The sequence below is a fragment of the Chiloscyllium punctatum genome, chromosome 32 (genome assembly GCF_047496795.1).
Source record: "Chiloscyllium punctatum isolate Juve2018m chromosome 32, sChiPun1.3, whole genome shotgun sequence".
NCBI lineage: Eukaryota > Metazoa > Chordata > Chondrichthyes > Orectolobiformes > Hemiscylliidae > Chiloscyllium > Chiloscyllium punctatum.
In genome coordinates, this window is record NC_092770.1 from 15,334,064 (window position 1) to 15,354,640 (window position 20,577).

The 20,577-nt window shown below is 38.5% G+C and overlaps 1 protein-coding gene across 1 annotated transcript; it reads right to left on the reverse strand.

Moving 5' to 3' along the window:
• Positions 1-440: 440 nt before the first annotated feature.
• Positions 441-19,698, reverse strand: cct2 (chaperonin containing TCP1, subunit 2 (beta)). Its single transcript, XM_072551702.1, has 17 exons — positions 19,685-19,698; positions 19,134-19,312; positions 16,401-16,475; positions 15,510-15,575; positions 15,182-15,293; positions 14,190-14,266; positions 11,751-11,863; positions 10,714-10,916; positions 10,022-10,122; positions 9,777-9,904; positions 9,574-9,677; positions 4,525-4,644; positions 4,239-4,367; positions 2,415-2,518; positions 1,245-1,344; positions 993-1,134; positions 441-678 (listed from the first exon to the last, which is right to left on the reverse strand). Exons 2-17 carry the CDS (start codon positions 19,134-19,136, stop codon positions 648-650), a joined length of 1,608 nt encoding a protein of 535 aa, XP_072407803.1. The 5' UTR covers positions 19,137-19,312; positions 19,685-19,698; the 3' UTR covers positions 441-647.
• Between the last annotated feature and the right edge of the window lie 879 nt (positions 19,699-20,577).

Below are 20,577 nucleotides of genomic sequence, written 5' to 3' on the forward strand. Positions count from 1 at the left end.
GGAATTTGTGTTGCAGATGTTTCGTCCCCTGCCTAAGTGACATGCTCAGTGCTTGGGAGCCTCCTGTGAAGTGCTTGTGTTGTTTCCTCCGGCATTTACAGTGGTTTGTCTCTGCCGCTTCCGGTTGTCAGTTCCAGCTGTCCGCTGCAGTGGCCGGTATATTGGGTCCAGGTCGATGTGTTTGTTGATGGCAGTCATCCACAGATTCTATCAATGTTAATGATTAAAAACCTGGTCTGCATTTTATTTTAACCTGAATTGGAGTCAGGTAAAATTAAATGATTCGTGGTTTAAATAAATTTTCACAGTTGTGACAAATCTGTGAAAAATGGGGTTTGATTTTCAGCACACTACCCAAATTAACTGTGACAAGGGTTTGTTACTCTTGCAGGAAAATATAAATAGATGCTTCAAAATTTGAAATAGAAAAGCATTAGAACTTGTGACGACAAAACTTTAATGTATGATACTCTGAATACAGCCTCAGCTAGAAGAGTAAAGGAAAGATTAGTCAAATGGAACCAAGACATTTACTTAAACGTACTGAAACTTTATAAATACAAAACTTCTATTTTAGTTCTACTGGATGATGTCTTGTGTTCACTGCTGACATGAGTCCAAATGTTCTCCTTATTCATGTTCATAACTTAGCAAGGATGTTGATCAGGTACACGTTTCCTGAAAGAGAGATAGTCTGCATTACTAATAGTCATTACATTGAAGTAGATTCGGTTAGTAATGTTACTACATAGCATAGCTACAGAAAGCGAGCAAAGGTGTAAACAACATATAGGACTTTTTATTGACAAATTGAACTTTACAGATTAGAGCACATGGAACCTTTAGTGGCATTAGAGGAACACAAAAAATTAAGTCCTACTTATGAAGTGTTCCTTTTTTTAAGATCAGATCATGTGTACATAGGCATTATTTTCATCTAAACATTTTATTTAATTATTTTGAGTCAATGTCTGGCATGAAAAAAGCTTTACCTTGGAGCTGCCTTAATAATATCATCCACTCGAAGGATCATTTCAGCTGCCTCTGCCGCACTCAACAGAACTTGTCTCTTCACTTGGAAGCTCTCTGTAATACCCATTGCTGCCATGTCTCCAATGGTGCCATTTGTCATGTCTAAAAATAGAAATTGCAGAGTTTAACTTAATGTAGAAAATAACTCAATAATACCCTGGACTCATTTAAAATGCACTATTTCAACCAAAGTGCTTTGCTGGATTTCTTACCCAATCCATAGGTTGTTTGCCCTTCACTATGAGCAGCTCGCAACTGAGCCACTAAATCTGCACTATCATACCCAGCATTATCAGCTATGATGGTAGGAAGCTGTGGAGAAAGAAAATAAATGCACCATATAAATTAATTGTTGCAATTTAATTTTTTTTTTACAGTGTAAATAGATTTGTTTCTTTCACACAATTTGCAGGATTTATGATCATTGTGGATAAATAATTAAAATCCAACAAGAGACTGTGCAGTTTAGCATGGTCTAGCATTACATTCAAGAATCATTCAGCTTGACAGGAGTGTGCTAACAGCAAGTGATAAGATGCTTTTCAAGTATAACAGCTAGTCTTGAATGCTAACTAGCATATCAACTGGAAAGAACATGCATAGTGAATAGTGCTATAATCTGAAATCATTTATTTATCATAGAGAAGTTAAAAATTTGATCACAGTTACTCAATGATGCGTAGAATAGCTTCCCTGCAATTAATTTTCATTGATAGATGCATTCTAGGTTTATCTAGAAACTGTAATTGGAACTTAATGTTACGCATATAAATCAACAAAAACACTTAACATCTATATGTGCTTAGAGTAGACACACAAACTATGAAAGAAAGTGGAATTCCAGTTTGAATTGCTGTATTAAATTTCAGCCATATGAATCAAACATGGGTATATAATATGGACGGAATAGAGCTGCTACACATTCTTTTCTTGTGTTGTATAGCAGCAAATGCAGGAAAATCTTTAGCATGGATTTGAGATCAAATGCTGTAAACCTCATTTCTGCATAAGCAAAATCTTTCATACAACAGAACTTACAAACAAATGATTCTGGAAAATTTGTTAGTTTTAGAAATTTGCATTAGGCTGTCAAGTAACCAAAATGGATGATTGCAACTATGATTAACTGCTGAAAGTATTAGTAATTCTGAGCAATCCCCAGAAATACCCATAACATATTTTAGTAAAAGATATGATTAAACATTAATAATCAAAGCTTAAACAAACAGTAAAAGACAAAACTAGATAACTATCACTTACAAAATTATTTTTTATATAGTTATGTGCACAGATTAAATCTGGTAATTAAAGTGAGGAGTGAAGGTGGCTACTTGAAAGAGTAGGAAGGAGAAAGCAAAATGCAACCCTGTAATGAAACTTACCATTGCTAGTGCTTTAGCGAATGACTCCATTGCTACAGCTTCTTTGCCTGGTGTTCTGACAGCAAGTTCAGACACAGCTTGTGCCATTAACATCTCTGAACAGCCTGGGAAAGATTAGGAATTATGAAAACTTAATTATTGTGCTGTGCAACAGAAAATCTGGAACAATAATTGCATTATAACAAGCGAGCACCGTACCTCCTTGGAGTGCTTCTGATTTTATACAAACTTGAAGAATCAGATGTAATACACACCAAGAATGATCAGTTCCATCACGGCTGTTTGCCATTAAATTATTCTAAAGAATATCAATTGGAAACCAGCTTTGTCTTGATGTTAAACACACAACCACCTTGATGTTGGCTCACACCTTTTTGCTGTGGCATCTTCTGTATGTGAAAATTGCCATCCTGGCAAGTTGCAACACCAACTTTGCATTCAATTTAGAACTGACCATCAACCCAAAGCAGAGAAAACTTACATTTATATCACTTTCTCCTATCACTGCACTGGCACATGAATATAATCAAACCTGTTGACTTTATAATTGTACATCCATTGCCCCTTGCTTGCTCCAGTTGCTGTTGGTACATGCAGTCCAAATAAATTTAAAGGGATAGGAAGGTTAGAAGGGATTTGAGGTATCATGTCCCCCATCTACAGCATGGAGTATTTCTGGAACACTGAAGACTTGAAACATTATAGGAGACAAGGCTATGTGCCAGGTGATGGATAATGGAACCAAAGTAGGTATGTGCTTAATGACCGGCACAGACACAACGGGCCAAAGAGCTCTTGCAATTTTGTATTACTGACTTTAAAAACAATTCCACTTTAGATGTATGGCTGCATCAATGCAGTCACAGTACCTGCAATATCACTGCCAATGTTCTGCAGGTAGGTGCCTACATCAAAGAATAATTAAACTGAATTGCAATGAACAAAAGTTGTTTAAAACGTTTGATAAATTTTACATCTACGGAAATCCCAAAATACTTCACAAATAATGGATTACTTTTGAAATGCACTGGCATACACAACAACCAATTTGCACAAACTATTTGAGGTAAAATGTTGACCAAAACAAAGGCTTGCTAAGAAAGTTGACACTTAAGTGTTCAAGACCAAGACAAATTTGACAAACAATCAGGGGTTGACCTGGAATAAGATATGGAAGATGTGGAGATTTTGATGGAATGAATGTTTACCACAGTAGAGGCATGGAGGCCTGCCAAATGTCTAAGGGAATAGTCAAGCCTTTAGTGACCATTTGGAAAAGGTGGCAAGAGTGGTAATGTAATTGGACTAGTAGCCCAAAACCCCAGGTTAATGTCTGGCAAAATAGGGTTGACACCAATTGTGGCAGATGGTGAAATCTAAATTCAATTTTTAAAAAACCTGGAATTAAGTTGGTCTAACAATGCTCATACAACCAGTACTGAGTGCCGTAAAAGCTCCTCCAGTTCACAATGTCATTTAGAGAAGGAAATCTGACAACCTTTTGTGCTGGCCTGTGTGACTCCAATTCCAAAATATGGTTCACTTTGAACTTCCTTCTTGGGTATTAATTGCTGGACTAGCCAGTAATGCATGCATCCCATGAATGCATGAAAACAGATCTGTAGCCAGTGATGCGAGGGGAGCACGTCTTGTTACAGAAGCTAATCAAGTACATTCTTCAGATTAATAAGAAAGATTGCAGGGTTGTAACAGATCTATATAAAACACTACAGAGTAGTGGTAAATCACAATTGCTGCTTTAGGGGCAATTTAGACATTGGAGTAATTAGCAAACCCTCAAAAAAAAGTTTTAAAAAAACATACCTCCACCATAAACAGTTCTAGTTTCTTTCACTGTCTGAGCAAGCACACAGAGGGCATCATGCAAAGATCGTTCAGCCTCATCTAGAATCTGCTGAGTTGCTCCTCGAAGAACAATGGTACATGCTTCACCTTTAGAGTGTGAGTGGAAAGACATAGCAAGTGAGCTACACAAATATTATAATCAATAGGCATTATAAAATTTAACTTTGCCAAGAATTCTGAAAGAAAAAGTGTTGTTCTTATTCTTGAGCTATTAAGTTTCTTAGTAACATGAACAGTTACTTACCAAGCTCCACTCCAGAGAAACGAACTAGCTTATCCTCACCAACCATGACCTCTTCAATAAGTTTACAATGTCCCAGTTTAACCAATTCAGGATGGTCAAATGTTGAAGCAATTTCACCACCTGAAATCAGTCAGTTATTTCAATAAATGCATATCAAATTCCTAAATAAAATTTACATTCTCAATATTACAATCACTTCATGTTTGAAAAATCTTGAAACTGGAGTCAGAGATATAGAGCACGGAAACAGACCCTTTTGTCCAACCCGTCCATGCCGACCAGATATCCCAACCCACTCTAGCCCCATCTGCCAGCAACCGGCCCATATTCCTCCAACCCCTTCCTATTTATATACCCACCCAAATGCCTCTTAAACGTTGCAACTGTACCAGCCTCCATCAATTTCTCTGGCAGCTCATTCCGTACAAGTACCACACTCTGCGTGAAAAAGTTGCCCGTTAGGTCTCTTTTATATCTTTCCACTCTCACCCTAAACCTCTGCCCTCTAGTTCTGGACGCCTGACCCCGGGGCTTTTGCCCGAAACATTGATTTCGCTGCTCGTTGGATGCTGCCTGAACTGCTGTGCTCTTCCAGCACCACGAATCCAGTATTTGATTTTCAGCATCTGCAGTCATTGTTTTTACCCAGGGAAAAGACTTTGTCTATTTATCCTATACATGCACCTCAATTTTATAAACCTCTATAAGGTCACCCCTCAGCCTCCGACGATCCAGGGAAAACAGCCCCAGCCTGTTCAGCCTCTCCCTTTAATTCAGATCCTCCAACCCTGGCAACATCCTTGTAAATCTTTTCTGAACCCTTTCAAGTTTCACAACATCTTTCTGATAGGAAGGAGACCAGAATTGCACACAATATTCCAACAGTGGCCTAACCAATGTCCTGTACAGCCACAACATGACCTCCCAACTCCTGTACTCAATATTCTGACTAACAAAAGAAAACATACCAAACACCTTCTTCACTATCCTATCTACCTGCAACTCCACTTTCAAGGAGCTATGACCTTGCACTCCGAGGTCTCTTTGTTCAGCAACACTCCCTAGGACCTTACCATTAAGTGTATAAGTCCTGCTAAGATTTGCTTTCCCAAAATGCAGCACCTCGCATTTATCGGAATTAAACTCCATCTGCCACTTCTCAGCCCATTGGCCCATCAGGTCCAAATCCTGTTGTAATCTGAGGTAACCCTCTTTGCTGTCCACTACACCTCCAATTTTGGTGTCATCTGCAAACTTACTAACTGTACCTCTTATGCTGGCATCCAAATCATTTACATAAATTACAAAAAGTAGAGGGCCCAGCACCGATCCTTGTGGTACTCCACTGGTCACAGGCCTCCAGTCTGAAAAACAACCCTCCAACACCACCTTCTGTCTTCTACCTTTGAGCCAGTTCTGTATCCAAACGGCTAGTTCTCCCTGTATTCCATGAGATCTAACCATGCTAATCAGTCTCCCATGGGGAACCTTGTCGAACGCCTTAATGAAGTCTACATAGATCACATCTACTGCTCTGCCCTCATCAATCCTCTTTGTTACTTCTTCAAAAAACTCAATCAAGTTTGTGAGACATGATTTCCCACACTCAAAGCCATGTTGACTATCCCGAATCAGTCCTTGCCTCTCCAAGTACATGTACATCCTGTCCCTCAGGATTCCTTCTAACAACTTGCCCACCATCGAGATCAGGCTCACTGGTCTATAGTTCCCTGGCTTGTCTTTACCACCCTTCTTAAACAGTGACACCCATTTGCCATCCTCCAGTCTCCAGCACCTCACCTGTGACTATCAATGATACAAATATCTCAGCAAGAGGCCCAGCAATCACTTCTCTAGCTTCCCAGAGTTCTTGGGTACACCTGATCAGATCCTGGGGATTTATTCACCTTTAACCGTTTCAAGACATCCAGCACTTCCTCCTCTATAATCTGAACATTATGCAAGATATCACATCTATTTCCCTACAGTCTATATCTTCCATATCCTTTTCCACAGTAAATACTGATGCAAAATATTCATTTAGTATCTCCCCCATTTTCTGTGGCTCCACACAAAGGCCGCCTTGCTGATCCATTGAGGTATACAGCACAGAAACAAGTCATTCATGTCAACCAGATATCCTAAATTAATCTAGTTCAATTTGCCAGCATTTGGCCTATATCCTTCTTAACCCTTTCTATTGAGATAACCATTCAGATGCCTTTTAGATGTTGCCATTGTCCCAGCCTACACCAAATCCTCTGGCAGCTTGTTCCAGACACGTGCCACCTTCAACGTAAAAAAGTTCCCCTTTAGTTCCTTCTCCCCCTCACCTTAAACCTATGCCCTTCCCCACCCTGGAGAAAAGACCTTTTCTGTTTACCTTATCCATGCCCCTCATGATTTTATAAACCTCGAAATGGTCACTTGTCAACCTCGGATGCCCCAGGGAAAATAGTCCAAGCCTATTCACCCACTCCCTCTAGCTCAAACTCTTCCAACCTTGGCAACATTCTTGTACATTTTTTCCAAACCCTTTCAAGTTTCACAACATCCTTTCTACAGCAAGGAATCGAGAATTGTATACAGCATTTCAAACGTAGCCGAACCAATGTCTTGTGCAGCCACATGACCTCCCAACTCCTATATTCAACGCACTGACCAATAAAGGCAAACATTCCAAAGTTAAGCAATATGAAATTGTAATGTTACAATGGAATGCTACACTCCAGAAATTGCTAGTGAATAACAGAACTGGAGCAAGTTATGACACACCTTTATTATCAGTTACACATTAAAACCACACTCCTTTTAACCCAACAACCAGTTTCAGTTTATCTGTTTAATGCAGCATAGTAAAACCACTAGTTAATGGGTCACATCCAACACACAAAATTGCAAAAAAAATTTCTATACACTCCAAAAATGCAATGCAAACATTTAATATTTATAGCCCTGTAAATGCTTATTCAAAAGAGCCCTCTGATGCAAAATATGCAAAAGGGTGTCTATGTCACATAGCACATCTGTCAGGTACTATATTATCGTCCTACCTGTAACATTACTAAAGACATGGTAGATTCAAAGATTTAATCAAACTTCTCAATGATCAGTTGCTTAATTCCTAAACTTATTACTCAAATCATTTGCAGGTGGTCTGGGATAGGAAGAAACTGTATATGGCGAACAAGCTATATACCAACAGAGCTGAAATTGATAGTGCTGTGGAAAGATTAACCTGTGCTATGGGGGATATTTTAAGCTAATCTTTCAAAGGATGAACACAAAGATGAAATATTAGAGAGAAAATAAAAAGGTGCATAGAGAACCAGGAAAAACAAATAGCCCAAGAGTTAAAGAACATGTCAGGAATAGAAGAGAACAGCCGACAAATTTAAATGATCTAAGGCGATTTGGACTGCATGTAATATACACAGTGTGGCTGAGTGCTGCAGGTGCAATTTGCCACAAGAGATAATATGGTGACAGTAATAGGCCTGGCTCAAATGGGGAGAACTTGAGCTGAAAATTGGTGCAGAGGTATTCAGGAACTTTAACCATATAAATTTCACAATAATGTTATTTTGGAACTGTATCTTTAAATTGAAGGTAAATGAATGGAGTCATGCAACTTTCTCTGTAGTCTGCCTGACAGTGGCTTTGTGACTTGATAACAAATACAAGCAAAGTGTTGCAGAAAATCAGGTCTGACAAAATCTGAGAACACAGCTAAAATTGAGTCTAAAAGGAGTCTGCTTTGAAAATCAAGGAGGCTGGAAAAATGATGAGCTTTTTGTTGTTAAAAAAGGGGTGGAGAAGAAGGGCCACAGGGCAGGGCTTATACAGTTAATGGTAGGGTGTTAAAGAGTGTTGTCTTGCATTGAAGAGGTGAATGAAGGTACGTGGTTAATAATTGACAATTCCCTTGAAGATCCACATGTATGTAGTATCACAATTGGCTTGCTAAAACTCAATGTCATAGGCGTAAAGGGAGAATAGCAGCATGGATACAAAATTAGCAAAGGGATAGAACATAGTAGTTTCAGACAGGAAGGTCACATTCAGCACTTGGAACTATGAGCACTGATTTAAAAGAAAATACATTTATGTATTTTAAACACTATATAGTGGCATGGGTAAATAAAACTTTTTCAAAACTTGCAGATGATATCTAACTCATAACTGTGGCGAACAATGAAGATAGTAACAGACTTTTGGAGAATTGATTGGCTCAATTTTCAATGGGGTAAAATACCACCTACAAACATTTGTATGGTAGATTGCTATTTTAAACAAAAACAAATTGACTCGATTGATAAATGGATACAATACAAAAGCATGCAAAGCCTTTATAAAACATGACTGAGGCCTCAGTTGAATAACTGTGATCAACTCTGTAGGACAAAAATCTTAGGGAGAATGTAGAAAGGATTCACCAGAATGGTACTGGGAATGATGAACCTCAGTTATGTGGAGAGGTTAGAGAAACTGGGGATATTTTCCTTAAAATAGAGAAATTTAAATGTAAACGTGCTAAAACCATTCACAAATTTGAAGAGTAACAGAAACACATTTCCAATGGAAGGAGGTCAGAAGAGACAGTATTAAAGAATCAGAGGAGATGGGAGGATTCTTGCATTTGAATGAAAACAAAATTATCGTGCTTTCGGCTAAGAACAGAAGAGTGGAACTAACTGGATGCCTCTACAAAATCACTGGTATTGACAACGGACCTTCTGTACTGCAATATTCTACATTTGTATAAAAACTAATCTAATACACAAGCTGCAAGATTTTATGTATTTGACAATGAATTTGTGACACTACAAAATAATATAAAGTGCCACGTTATTTGTACTTAACTTTCTATTTTAAAAGGAGGACAGTTTAAGGTAAAAAAAATTGAGAATACCTGAAAAATAAAATACTCAGGAAAGTTAAACAATAATGAACAAAGAAGGTATCAATTTTTTTAAACAAGTGGTTCTAATACTGCTCACCATTTAACTACAGGGCAAACATATCTTGAGAATTACTTCTTTGACTTACCAGTTACAAGTGCAAGTCGCTCTATTCCAGAAAAGTCAGCATGTTCAATAGCCATAACACCTGCAGCACCAAACAACTGTTCAGGGTAATTATAAATAAGCTGTCTGAAACACAAATGGAAGGGTATTCATACAATTGCAATGAACTAAATAAAAAATTTTGAAAATAACAAATGCTCTTAAAATTAAAAATGTCAGTTCTACCTATTGATAAAACAATTAATTCCATGTTTTAGGATGCGATCCACTTTTTCTTTCATTTTCTCCTTTTCAGCCAGTTCAATTTCTGCAACTTTTGCAGTAGAATCCACCCGCACTCGGGAACCAAATATCTGTCAAAAGATAAACATGATCAAACTTAATAATAGAATTCTAATCATTGCACAGAGCAAAGATGAGTAACGTTTCATACAGATGACAGAAATTGAACATCCAAAGAATTCTCACACCTTAATTTTATCGGTATCCATACTAGTATTTGCTATCAGAATTTTCGCATTTTCAATTTTCTTGGGTTGGTTAACTCCAATTTTCTTATCCAAAAGAAAACCTGCAAATAATTGTACATAGTAATGAAAAAAATTAGACACAACCTTGAGAAATCTAAAAAATGTTATTTTTAGAATTATCTGTAACTACTCTCTCCATAGAACACTATTACCATTTAATTTACAGCAAGGTGACAAAGTCTATTCCATCAATTATCAGTGAGCACGATGAAAAGGTTTACACTGATTATGACTTGTCATAGATTTAAGAAAACAACTGTGCAAATCATTTCCCTCATTTGTGTAACATAGCAATAAATATTCAACTATAGAATATTGAAAATATACTATATGCCAGAGTGCTTTTAAACCATACCAGAGAAATTTCAAACTTGAAACAAGAAATCCTGGAAGGGAAGGTAAAGAAAGACAAGAAACACCTTTGTGGAAATCCACAAAATGCACCCAAGAATATTATATAATCTGTGACCGACAGTTAATTATTTTTTCAAAGTGAATTTCATCTGGATTACAGAAACAGATGTTTCAAATATCAATGATGTACTTTTTTTTTCAAATTCATCACCCAAATTCTACTTTCTAGACATTTATCTAGATTGTAACCTTTTCTAATGGATTATGAGCTAAATTACCTTCATCCAGGTAGGAATCAACTAAGCTCCCTCCAAGTTTCTTTATCACGTGAATAGCTTCAAGATTACCAGAACCTTTCAGTCTGACCACAGCGTCCACAGCCAGACTAGAAAAGTGATCTTTATAATGAGTAAGCAGCTTTGAAGAGAGTGTGGTTCTTGCAATATTCATCAAGTCTTCATAAAATTTCGCTTCATCATCCCTAATAAAATGTAGTCACAGAAATATTATAAAAGTTATAAGAAAACAATAACAATAATAATTTATTTCAGCAACCTCATTTCAATTCTTTTAACCACATAATTATGCAAATTGATATAAAATGCCCAAATGATTTAAGATAAAGTGATCCAACAAGTAAATGGTAAATATTTATGATAGTTGGTAATTCTCAGCTTTCTGAGCACAAAATACAAAGGCTCGAGTAGGACAAGTAACACTCACCCCACCCCAATAAGAACAGTAGTGATTGCGAACTAACAATGTGCTAATTTGAAAATTAGAATTACTAACACATTGGACTTAAGTTTGCACATTACAAAACTCAAATAATAGGAAGAATAAAGAATGAGACATTTTCTCAAAATACAATTATAAGGGTGCTATAGTTTTCCCTTTACATTTGACTGGCGAACAGCACCACAAACTATAAATTAGCATTATTGACTGATGGTTTAAAAATCTTTTTTTTAAAAAAATGTAGAAAACCTGAACCAGCTGAAATTTCTTCAGGCATCACTATACGTCTAAATCATGTATGTAGTTCAACACTGAAAAGTTGGGTGCAGATTATTTAATTTTACACTAAGCATTTTAAAAATAAATTATTTTGTATCTGGTCTGTAAAGATTTAAGCAGCAATCAATGGAATTCCAAAATTTTAGAACTGAAAATTTGTCAAAGGTATAACATTAGATGTTTTGCTTGCAACATTTAGCAATAACTTGAATCAGCAGCAAATTTTGTTCACTTTATTAAAGAAGATCCCTTTCCTTTCATACTTTTTGAAAAAAATATAAGAGTACAAAAATCTCACCCATGATCCACTGCAGCTTTTTTCAAAGCATCTCTTGCTGCTTGGGTTGCTTTCCTCCAGCCAGAAATGATTGTCTGAGGATGAAGCTTTTTAGCAATAAGTAATTCTGCTTCCTAAAGGATAAGAAATAGCTACGCAATCAATAGTGACTCTAACAATGAATACAGTTTAATAGCAATTTTTACTGACAACTAACCAAGCATATGATCATAACATTCTCAATTCAACAAACTGATTGGATTATTTATTTAGAAGCAGAAAATTATTCAGAAATATGGTGAGCAGTAAATAATTAAAGGCTCAAAACAGATCAAAACAAATTTGCAGTAAAAATGGTGATTGTACAGGACTTGTTTTTATATAAAAAAGGATAAGAGCAGATGCTCAAACATATAGAAATTAAGTTTTATCTGTTAATTAATTTGACCTAACCACATTATTATTCTGGTGCATTAATCAGATTAGCACAGCAGCACTCTTAAATCAAGTTTCCAAATTTGATGACAAGACACAATGTGGAGGCAATGTGAATAATGAGAAATATTCTGACAGCATCATCTTGTACACCCTCTCGTGACATATAAAAAATTGCATTTGTAGAAGCACAGTCCAAGGCTCTCCAACTTTCCTTTTTGTTGGCAAAAGTAAATGTACTCAGTCACTATAACCATTAAGAATAAATTAACAGGAAAATTTACATTAAGGATACTTACTTGAAAGAAAATTATATGCCAAATGCAATTGCACTTCCATTACGTTAGTTGACATTTCTTAAATGCCTTCTTACTCTACTGAAATTGAATACAGTTGGTTCTGCCATAATGTGGTAGTTCCGTTTTCATGCAATCCCACATTATAATAAAATCGTGTAATAGCAGCATCATTTTAACTAATGGGGCCGGAATCGCGTTCTAACCAAGACCCACTTCAAACGTTCACACTACAGAAACAATATCCCCAATTTGTCAATCATGTTATAGCAAATTTGCATCAACGAAACACGCATTATAGTGGAACAACCGGTTGTACTTTGGGTACATCCACTCAAGTCCAAGATTCTACCTGCGTCAATTAAAACTTCAATTTTAATTTTTTTTTTCAGCCCAGTGACATTTTTATTGAAAACTGTTTCTCAGTAAACCAGTATAACCAACATCATCAGCACTCCTCAAGCTGCTTCAGACCCAAATTAGAAAGTGAGCTCTAAAATTAATGATACAGATTATCGTTAGCACAATCATACTAATCTCTGAACAAATGTCAGCTCAGGCACCCAAACACTCAGTTCTTCAATCTTTTATAACCAACTGAACTGAAAGAAATCCATCAGAAAAATGACACCTCAGACAATGCAATATTTCCTTTACATTGCATTAGATATTATCCTGCTTGATACTCGAAAGTAGGTTCATAGCACCATCATCAAGCCATAGTGATACCGTAAAACTCCACTATGTCTCAAGTTCATATTCCCCAGCAGCCTTGACTATTACATTCGCTTAGTCACTTCCACCTCTTAGTCAAGTTCACTAATATTAAAATTGCCTGACAGCAGGAACTCAAAGTTGTTTTCTTTTATTTCTGAGCATGTCCCCAGGTCTCCCCCACCTTGAAAGTCACATTAACCAAAGAAATTGGTGCTTCAAGACCACCTGCCCTTCAATTACTGTCAACTGAACATTACATTTCATTTTGGCAGTTTCCACATTTCCTTCTGATCTTTCCATCCTTTGCAGATTGTGCACAATCACATCCGAAATCATTTAAAAATCCATGAAATCCCTCATTACTTTGCTCCACCGATGCCCTGCTATCCCAGTCCCTCATAGCAATTCCTCATCTTTAAAATAGCAACATCTATTTCTCCCAGAACTGGTACGCCACATTCTTCTCCACAAAAATGTATTCTAAATCCGCCATACTTCCCAACTACCAATGTCAGACCTCCCACTCTCCTCCAATGACTTGGAGAAAACATTACCTATATATACACACCATATACAATTAACCTTTACTGCTTCTTATTGGAGTCTCTAAATATAGTTTATGGAGAGCATAGGTCTTTCCTATCCATATTACTTTCCTACCATATGTAAAATCTTGCAAAGAGTACCAATTGCAAAGTGTTTCCCTTTATTATTCAATAAATTTAAATTTCATACTTCCATGCAAAACAAAACACTAGGCTTGCAATTTGGAAAATATAGCAACTCAACAAAATTTGAAATATCCAATTATCTACTCAATGTTTCTGTACTTTACTCTGTTCAATTATCTGATTTTCATTAATCCAAAATTAATTTCCCTAACTCCTCTCAATTTACAACCAATTACTAATTTAACAAGCAGGCAAGTTCAATACAATTAACAGTTGTAAAAATATAGAAGTATTCTGATGACAACTTCTTGCAATTAGAAAAAAGAAAACATTTCACTTACTCTCAAGAGTTCAGCTGCTAACACTGTCACAGATGTAGTACCATCTCCAACTTCTTCATCTTGTACCTTGGACAACTCTGTGTAAAAGATCACTCAATTAGCAAAGCATCTCCATTAGAACTCTTCAGCCAAGAGAGTGTTATTCAGCCACAATAATAATTGCTTTTCCTTCTCTACAGAACCCATTTTTTTTGCCAAAATTACTGATCAGCCAAGCTCCAATACAAAAAGGTGCAAACTAAATAACTAAAGAGAAAGTCATTTCAAATTAACATGTAAATTTGAACACAGCACACCAGTGTTGCCTTCAGCAATTATCTTATTTGCCTGTTTCTATGGGGGTTAACTGCCATGCTCTCTAAATTGTCTTGTACCTTTTGGGAGAATCCCCTGCAAAAGTTCATCCAGTCAATTTGACATATATGTACGTTGGTACATTAGAAAGCAACAGCATAAAGCCTAAGTCAAAGAAATCTTCAACAGCCTCATGCACAGTTCTACACAGAGGCAAATTAAGTTGAAGGCCAACACGCCACATACAGTTTTTTTTTTAAAAAGGTCCTTTACAATTCTACTCTTGACTCCAACAACAAATTTCAAGGCTTATTCACAGCCTGTCTGCACAACTGATAACCTTATAAATTCACAGAATCCCTACAGCATGGAAGCAGGCCATTTGGCCAAACGAGTCCACACCAACGCTGAGAAGCATCCCTCCCAGACTCACCTGCCCTATACTATCCCTACAACCCCCACCGCTAATTCACCTAACCTACATATCCCCACAATTATGAGCAATTTAGCATGGCCAATGCACCTAACCTGCACATCTTTGGAGTGTGGAAGGAAACTGGAGCACCTGGAGAAAACCCACGCAGACAACGGAAGAATGTGAAAACTCCAGACAGACAGTCGCCTGAGGCTGGATTTGAACTGGGTTCCTGGCGCTGTGAGACAGCAGTGCTAACCACTGAGCCACTGTAATAACTTACCAACCAAAATTCTAGCCGCTGGATTATCAACACCAATAGCTTTAAGGATTGTTGCTCCATCATTGGTTACTGTCACAGAAGAATCTCTTCCACCACTCAGTAGAATCTTGTCCTAGAACAGGAAAGTTAATTCCTTTGAATGGGATATCCAGTTTTAGAATAAATAACACCTTAACTACTAAGCACCCCAAAGAATATTCTCTCTTATAAATCTCCAATAATAAAATTAAACAGGAATGTAAATAACAATAAAAAGCCCAATCTCAGGTCAGCTATAAGCTTACTAAAAAAAAGTGTAAACTTTTAAAGTGTGAATTTTGCTACTTACCATGCCTTTTGGACCCAAAGTACTTTTAACCAAATCTCCAACTGCAATGGCCCCAATAAAAGATGACTGAAACAAAGCATACACATCACGCTGAAAATATTTTGTCCAAAGCAAAGTAGAATTATAGTTTTGCAATGTTGAAGAAAAATATTCATAGTCTGATATCCAGTGATCAATTCAGTTCCAGATCTTATCACTCTCCAACATGCCACTATAGAATGCATGCGATTGTCAAATAAATTTAGGACTCCAATGAAGTTGCAGAACATTCTTAAAATAAACTTTGTTGTTTTTTCTTCTTGACACATCATGGTGGGGTACAATGAACTAAACAGAAATGTTCCCAGACCACCTGCCCAATTATTGACCCGAACAATAATTCCTCAAGTTTCACACACACACACACACACACACACACACACACACACACACGCGATTACGTAGAGATTTTGAAGATATGAAACAGACTGCTCATTAGTTACTCCAATAAGGTAGTGCACATTTGAGGCTGTGTAAAAACATATAAACGGTACTACACGCTGAAGCGAATAAAGTGGAGCACACAGAAAATTTAGAACGACCATTGCTTCAGAATATCAACAAGGACTGAAAAGTTTCAAAGCGCATAGAGATCAACCACCTATACTAATCAAAATAAAACCAAACCTTCATTTAATCAGACAGGGCTGATAAGGTTATTGTTGAAAAAGATAGCCATGATTTCATTTTAATGCCTACAAATATTTTCAGCAAACCACATCACCCACCAATGCTACAATTTTGCTTTTAATTTTTTTCCCCCACTAAATGTGTCTTGCTAGATGTATTATTCCAAAATATCAATATGAACATTGAAAAGCCATTAATTTAAGCATTATTTGGACTGCTTACCAGACGTGCTGTCTCAGCTTTTTCTTCATCAGCTCCAGCTTTGAAGATGTTCACAGGGGCAAATGAAAGGGAAGCCTAACAAAACAATTCAACTTTGAATTAATATTGCAAATTTCAATTATAAAAGAAGTACTTTCAAATGACTAAATTACCATAGCCACAGCATTTTGTATTTTCAAATACAGAGCACTATCTTGTTGAAAAGTTGAACTACCTTTATTTGCACTTGAACCACTGTATTGCTTGAATAATGTCAATCAAGTGTATGCATGTCAGATTTAAGCGCAAGAATTTGAGAACTTCCAAGTTAAGCTGCAGTTCTCAAAGGAATGTAACTGGGAAACTCTAGTCATAAGACCACAGCAATTTCACTAAGTTAGTAAAATTACATAAGAAAACTGAAAACAGATAATGAAATTACTTTTTGCCCTAGGAGCAGATCAACAAACTCTCACCTCAGCTTTTATCACCTCAAAATGTTCTTCAGGGTGGCTTCCCATCATCCACACTTGAAAAACCTGATCTGAACCATAACTCTGTAACCCGTACCTTAACTTGGAATATCTATCACTGACCTATGTTTGTTCCAAGTGCATAAATATGCATATTTAATCCATGTGTTCAGTTTTTTCCTTCTTAATGGTTTCATTCTTTTCTCTCTCTCAACAACCACCGCCAGCGTCCTTATGCAAGAAAGGACATAACTGCATTAGAAGCAGTTCAGAGAGGGTTCATTCCACTCATTCTTAGGATTAAGTGCTTATTTTATGTAGAAAGGTTGAATAGGTTGAGCCTATTGCCAGTGGAGTTTAGAGGAACGTGGGGCATCTTAGTAAAAAATAAGATCCATACAAGTACGAAAGATGAGTACATAAAAGTTAAGGCCACAATCAAATCAGCTTCAAAGACACAGCAGACATAAGAGATCAATGACTAAAGCTCCAAATTCATAAGTTCATAACCCTCAGAGAGCACTTCAATTATTCAAATTCGGGCCTCCTGTACATGCAACATTCCGAAAGGCCTGGCACTCAACTTGGAACTCCATAAACAAACATGTAGAGTTAGACCCCATAAACCAAACACTAAAAATAAAAACCAGGTATGATTCTACCCACCTCAACAAACCAGGACACACAAATAGCAAGCGGGACAGAACACCAATGCTTCACCGGAGGTGTACTGATGTTACCTAGTATGGTGACAAAACGTCTGCAAACAAACTTAACAGCTCTGCGAGCAAGTCAACAACCTCATGCAATATTTCCTTCAGCCCAACACTGACAGCAATATCGTTAAATGTCTCTGCTCTAAGTTAGCCAAGTCCTTTCTCCTCTTTGACTCATCTTGGTTTTGCTGGCTGTGAACTTTCCATAAACTAATCCATTTTCTCTAGATTCTACAAATTTGGCACAAAGAAAACAGCTCTTTCATCATCTCTTCACCATGTCCAGTGCAATCACATATTTCTTCTAGTGCAGTGGCCAGGGTGACATGTTGTAAACCCACCATTTTAATAAAGTTCTGACATAACTTTAGATTAGATGTGAAAAAGGGTCACCTAACACAAAACGTTAACTTTGCTTTCTTGGCACAGGTGCTGCCATACCCGCTGAGCTTTTCCAGCAACTTATGTGTTTTTTTTTGTTTCTGATTGACAGCTTCCAAAGATATGCAGCTTAGGTGAACTGGCCATGCTAAATTGACTGTAGTGTTAGGTGAAGGGGTAAATGCAGGGGAATGGGTCTGGATGGGTTTCTCTTCAGAGGGTCGGTGTGGACTTGTTGGGCCGAAGAGCCTGTTTCCACAGTAACCTAATCATCCGCAGTACTTTCGTTTTTAAAAAAAATAACTTTAGATTTAAGTGGAGCACAAACATGGGCCGGTTGGGCTTTTGTTTGTGTGCTGTATTCCTGATGAAGGGCTTTTGCCCGAAACGTCGATTTCGCTGCTCGTTGGATGCTGCCTGAACCTGCTGTGCTCTTCCAGCACCACTAATCCAGTATTTGGTTTTCAGCATCTGCAGTCATTGTATTTACCTTGTATACCCAATGCAATTTACCACCTTTTAAACGTTGCTGGGCCCTGCTAATCCTCTATTCTAGGCCTCAACAACCTCATCTGCTTGGGGTAAGAGACTGGGGGTGGTTGATTTAAAAGAAAATGCAAGAGGTAGTTGTTGCCCGGTTCAATTTAATTCACAGTTTGAGCACAGCGGGGGGGGGGGGGGGGGAGAGAGGCGGTGCCACACTTCCTGGATGGAGCTCCACCCTCAGCAGTGCTAGAACTTTCGGCGATGCGGCTTCTGTCCCAGAGCTGGGGCATCGGTGGTGACCCTCCGCCCGACACGTGGAGGGGGATAAAGGAGCGGCCAGAGGGCGGGGCGGGGCGGGGCGGGGGGCTTTCTCGGCCCCGAATTTGATTGTCCTCAACCAGAGCCGATTCCGGCGCTTCCAGCCTGAAGTCTCTTCCCAATCGTCCCTCCACACACCAACAGATACCAAGCTCCCATCCCAGCGGTGAAAAGCTGTTTGGGGGGGGGGGGGGTACCGGGAATATGCCCAACACGTGCTCGACCGAGAAGATCAAAGGTTCAACTTCCCTCCGTTAACCCGCTTTTCAAAACACGGGGGTGGGGAGGAGGAGGAGGAGGAGGGTAGGCTGCTGGCGGGGGGTGGGGGAGACTCCCAGGCGGTGTGTGTGTGGGGGGGGACTCGGGCTGCAGGCACCTACCATTGTCGGGAGCTCGAGCGTCGTTGTCGTCGTCTGCTCAGACTCGACCCAACCGCCGGAAGCTGCGACCTCCCCTGACCCGGAAGTTGTCCGAGCCTCCGGGAGCCCGGATGGAGGCCGCTCAGACTCTAACGGAACCGCTGTGTTCCCGCCCCAAGAGACGTTTATTGTCACCTGTACTTTTAGACGAAAAATACAGCGAATAGTTTTACAAGTCCCACCGTCATCAATGACAACAGTCATACTTAATAGAAACAAAATAAAATTAAGACGCAGTTTATCACAGTTTAATGATACCCATGTATCACTATGTAGAGGTGCCGGTGTTAGTGGACATTCTTTTAAAAAAATCACAACTGAAGGTTATAGTTCCAAGAGGTTATTTAGAAATACTAGCTTTCGGAGCACTGTTCCTTCATCAGGTAGCTGGTGAAAGAGCAGTGCTCTGAAGCCAGTACTTCCAAATAAATCTGTTAGGTCTATAACCCGCAATTATATGAATTTTTTTTAACCTGTTTAATGATTTTTAACTCCGTTCGCCTGCCGCTTACCCCACACAATGCAAGATCCAAAAAACTTAATTTTGTACAATCCCGCCTGTGGAAACAGACCCTTTGGACCAATAAGTCCACACCTAACACATTCCCCATTACTCTATATTTACCCCTGAATAATGCACCTTACCTACACATCCCTGAACACTATGGACAATTTAGCATTGCCAATTAACCTAACCTGCACAGCTTTGGATTGTGGGAGGAAACCAAAGCACTTGGAGGAAACCCACACAGACACGGAGAATGAATGGCAACTGTCTGTTTGAAGTTTGCACAGAGTCATAGAGATGTACAGCATGGAAACAGACCCTTTGGTGCAACCCGTCCAGATATCCCAACCCAACCGAGTCTCACCTGCGAGCACCCGGCCCATATCCCTCCAAATCCTTCCTATTCATATACCCATCCAAATGCCTCTTAAATGTTGCAATTGTACCAGCCTCCGCCACATCCTCTGGCAGCTCATTCCATACACATACCACCCTCTGCATGAAAACGTTGCCCCTTTAGGTCTCTTTTATATCCTTCCCCTCTCACCCTAAACCTATGCCCTCTAGTTCAGGACTCCCCAATCCCAGGGAAAAGACTTTGTCTATTTATCCTATCCATGACCCTCATAATTTTGTAAACCTCTATAGGGTCACCCCTCAGCCTCCGAAGCTCCAGGGAAAACAGCCCCACCCTGTTCAGCCTCTCCCTGTGGCTCAGCTCCTCCAACCCTGGTAACATCCTTGTAAATCTTTTCTGAACCCTTTCAAGTTTCACAACATCTTTCCGATAGGAAGGAGACCGGAATTGCACGCAATATTCCAACAGTGGCCTGACCAATGTCCTGTACAGCCACAACATGACCTCCCAATTCCTGTACTCAATACTCTGACCAATAA

Excerpts from the sequence above, each read along its gene's own strand:
- cct2 (XM_072551702.1), bottom strand. Across the intron at positions 15,576-16,400 it reads AAGCTGAGACAGCACGTCTG|TCATCTTTTATTGGGGCCAT; the intron begins GTAAGCAGTCCA and ends GCTTTGTTTCAG. Across the intron at positions 10,123-10,713 it reads TGATTCCTACCTGGATGAAG|GTTTTCTTTTGGATAAGAAA; the intron begins GTAATTTAGCTC and ends AATTATTTGCAG.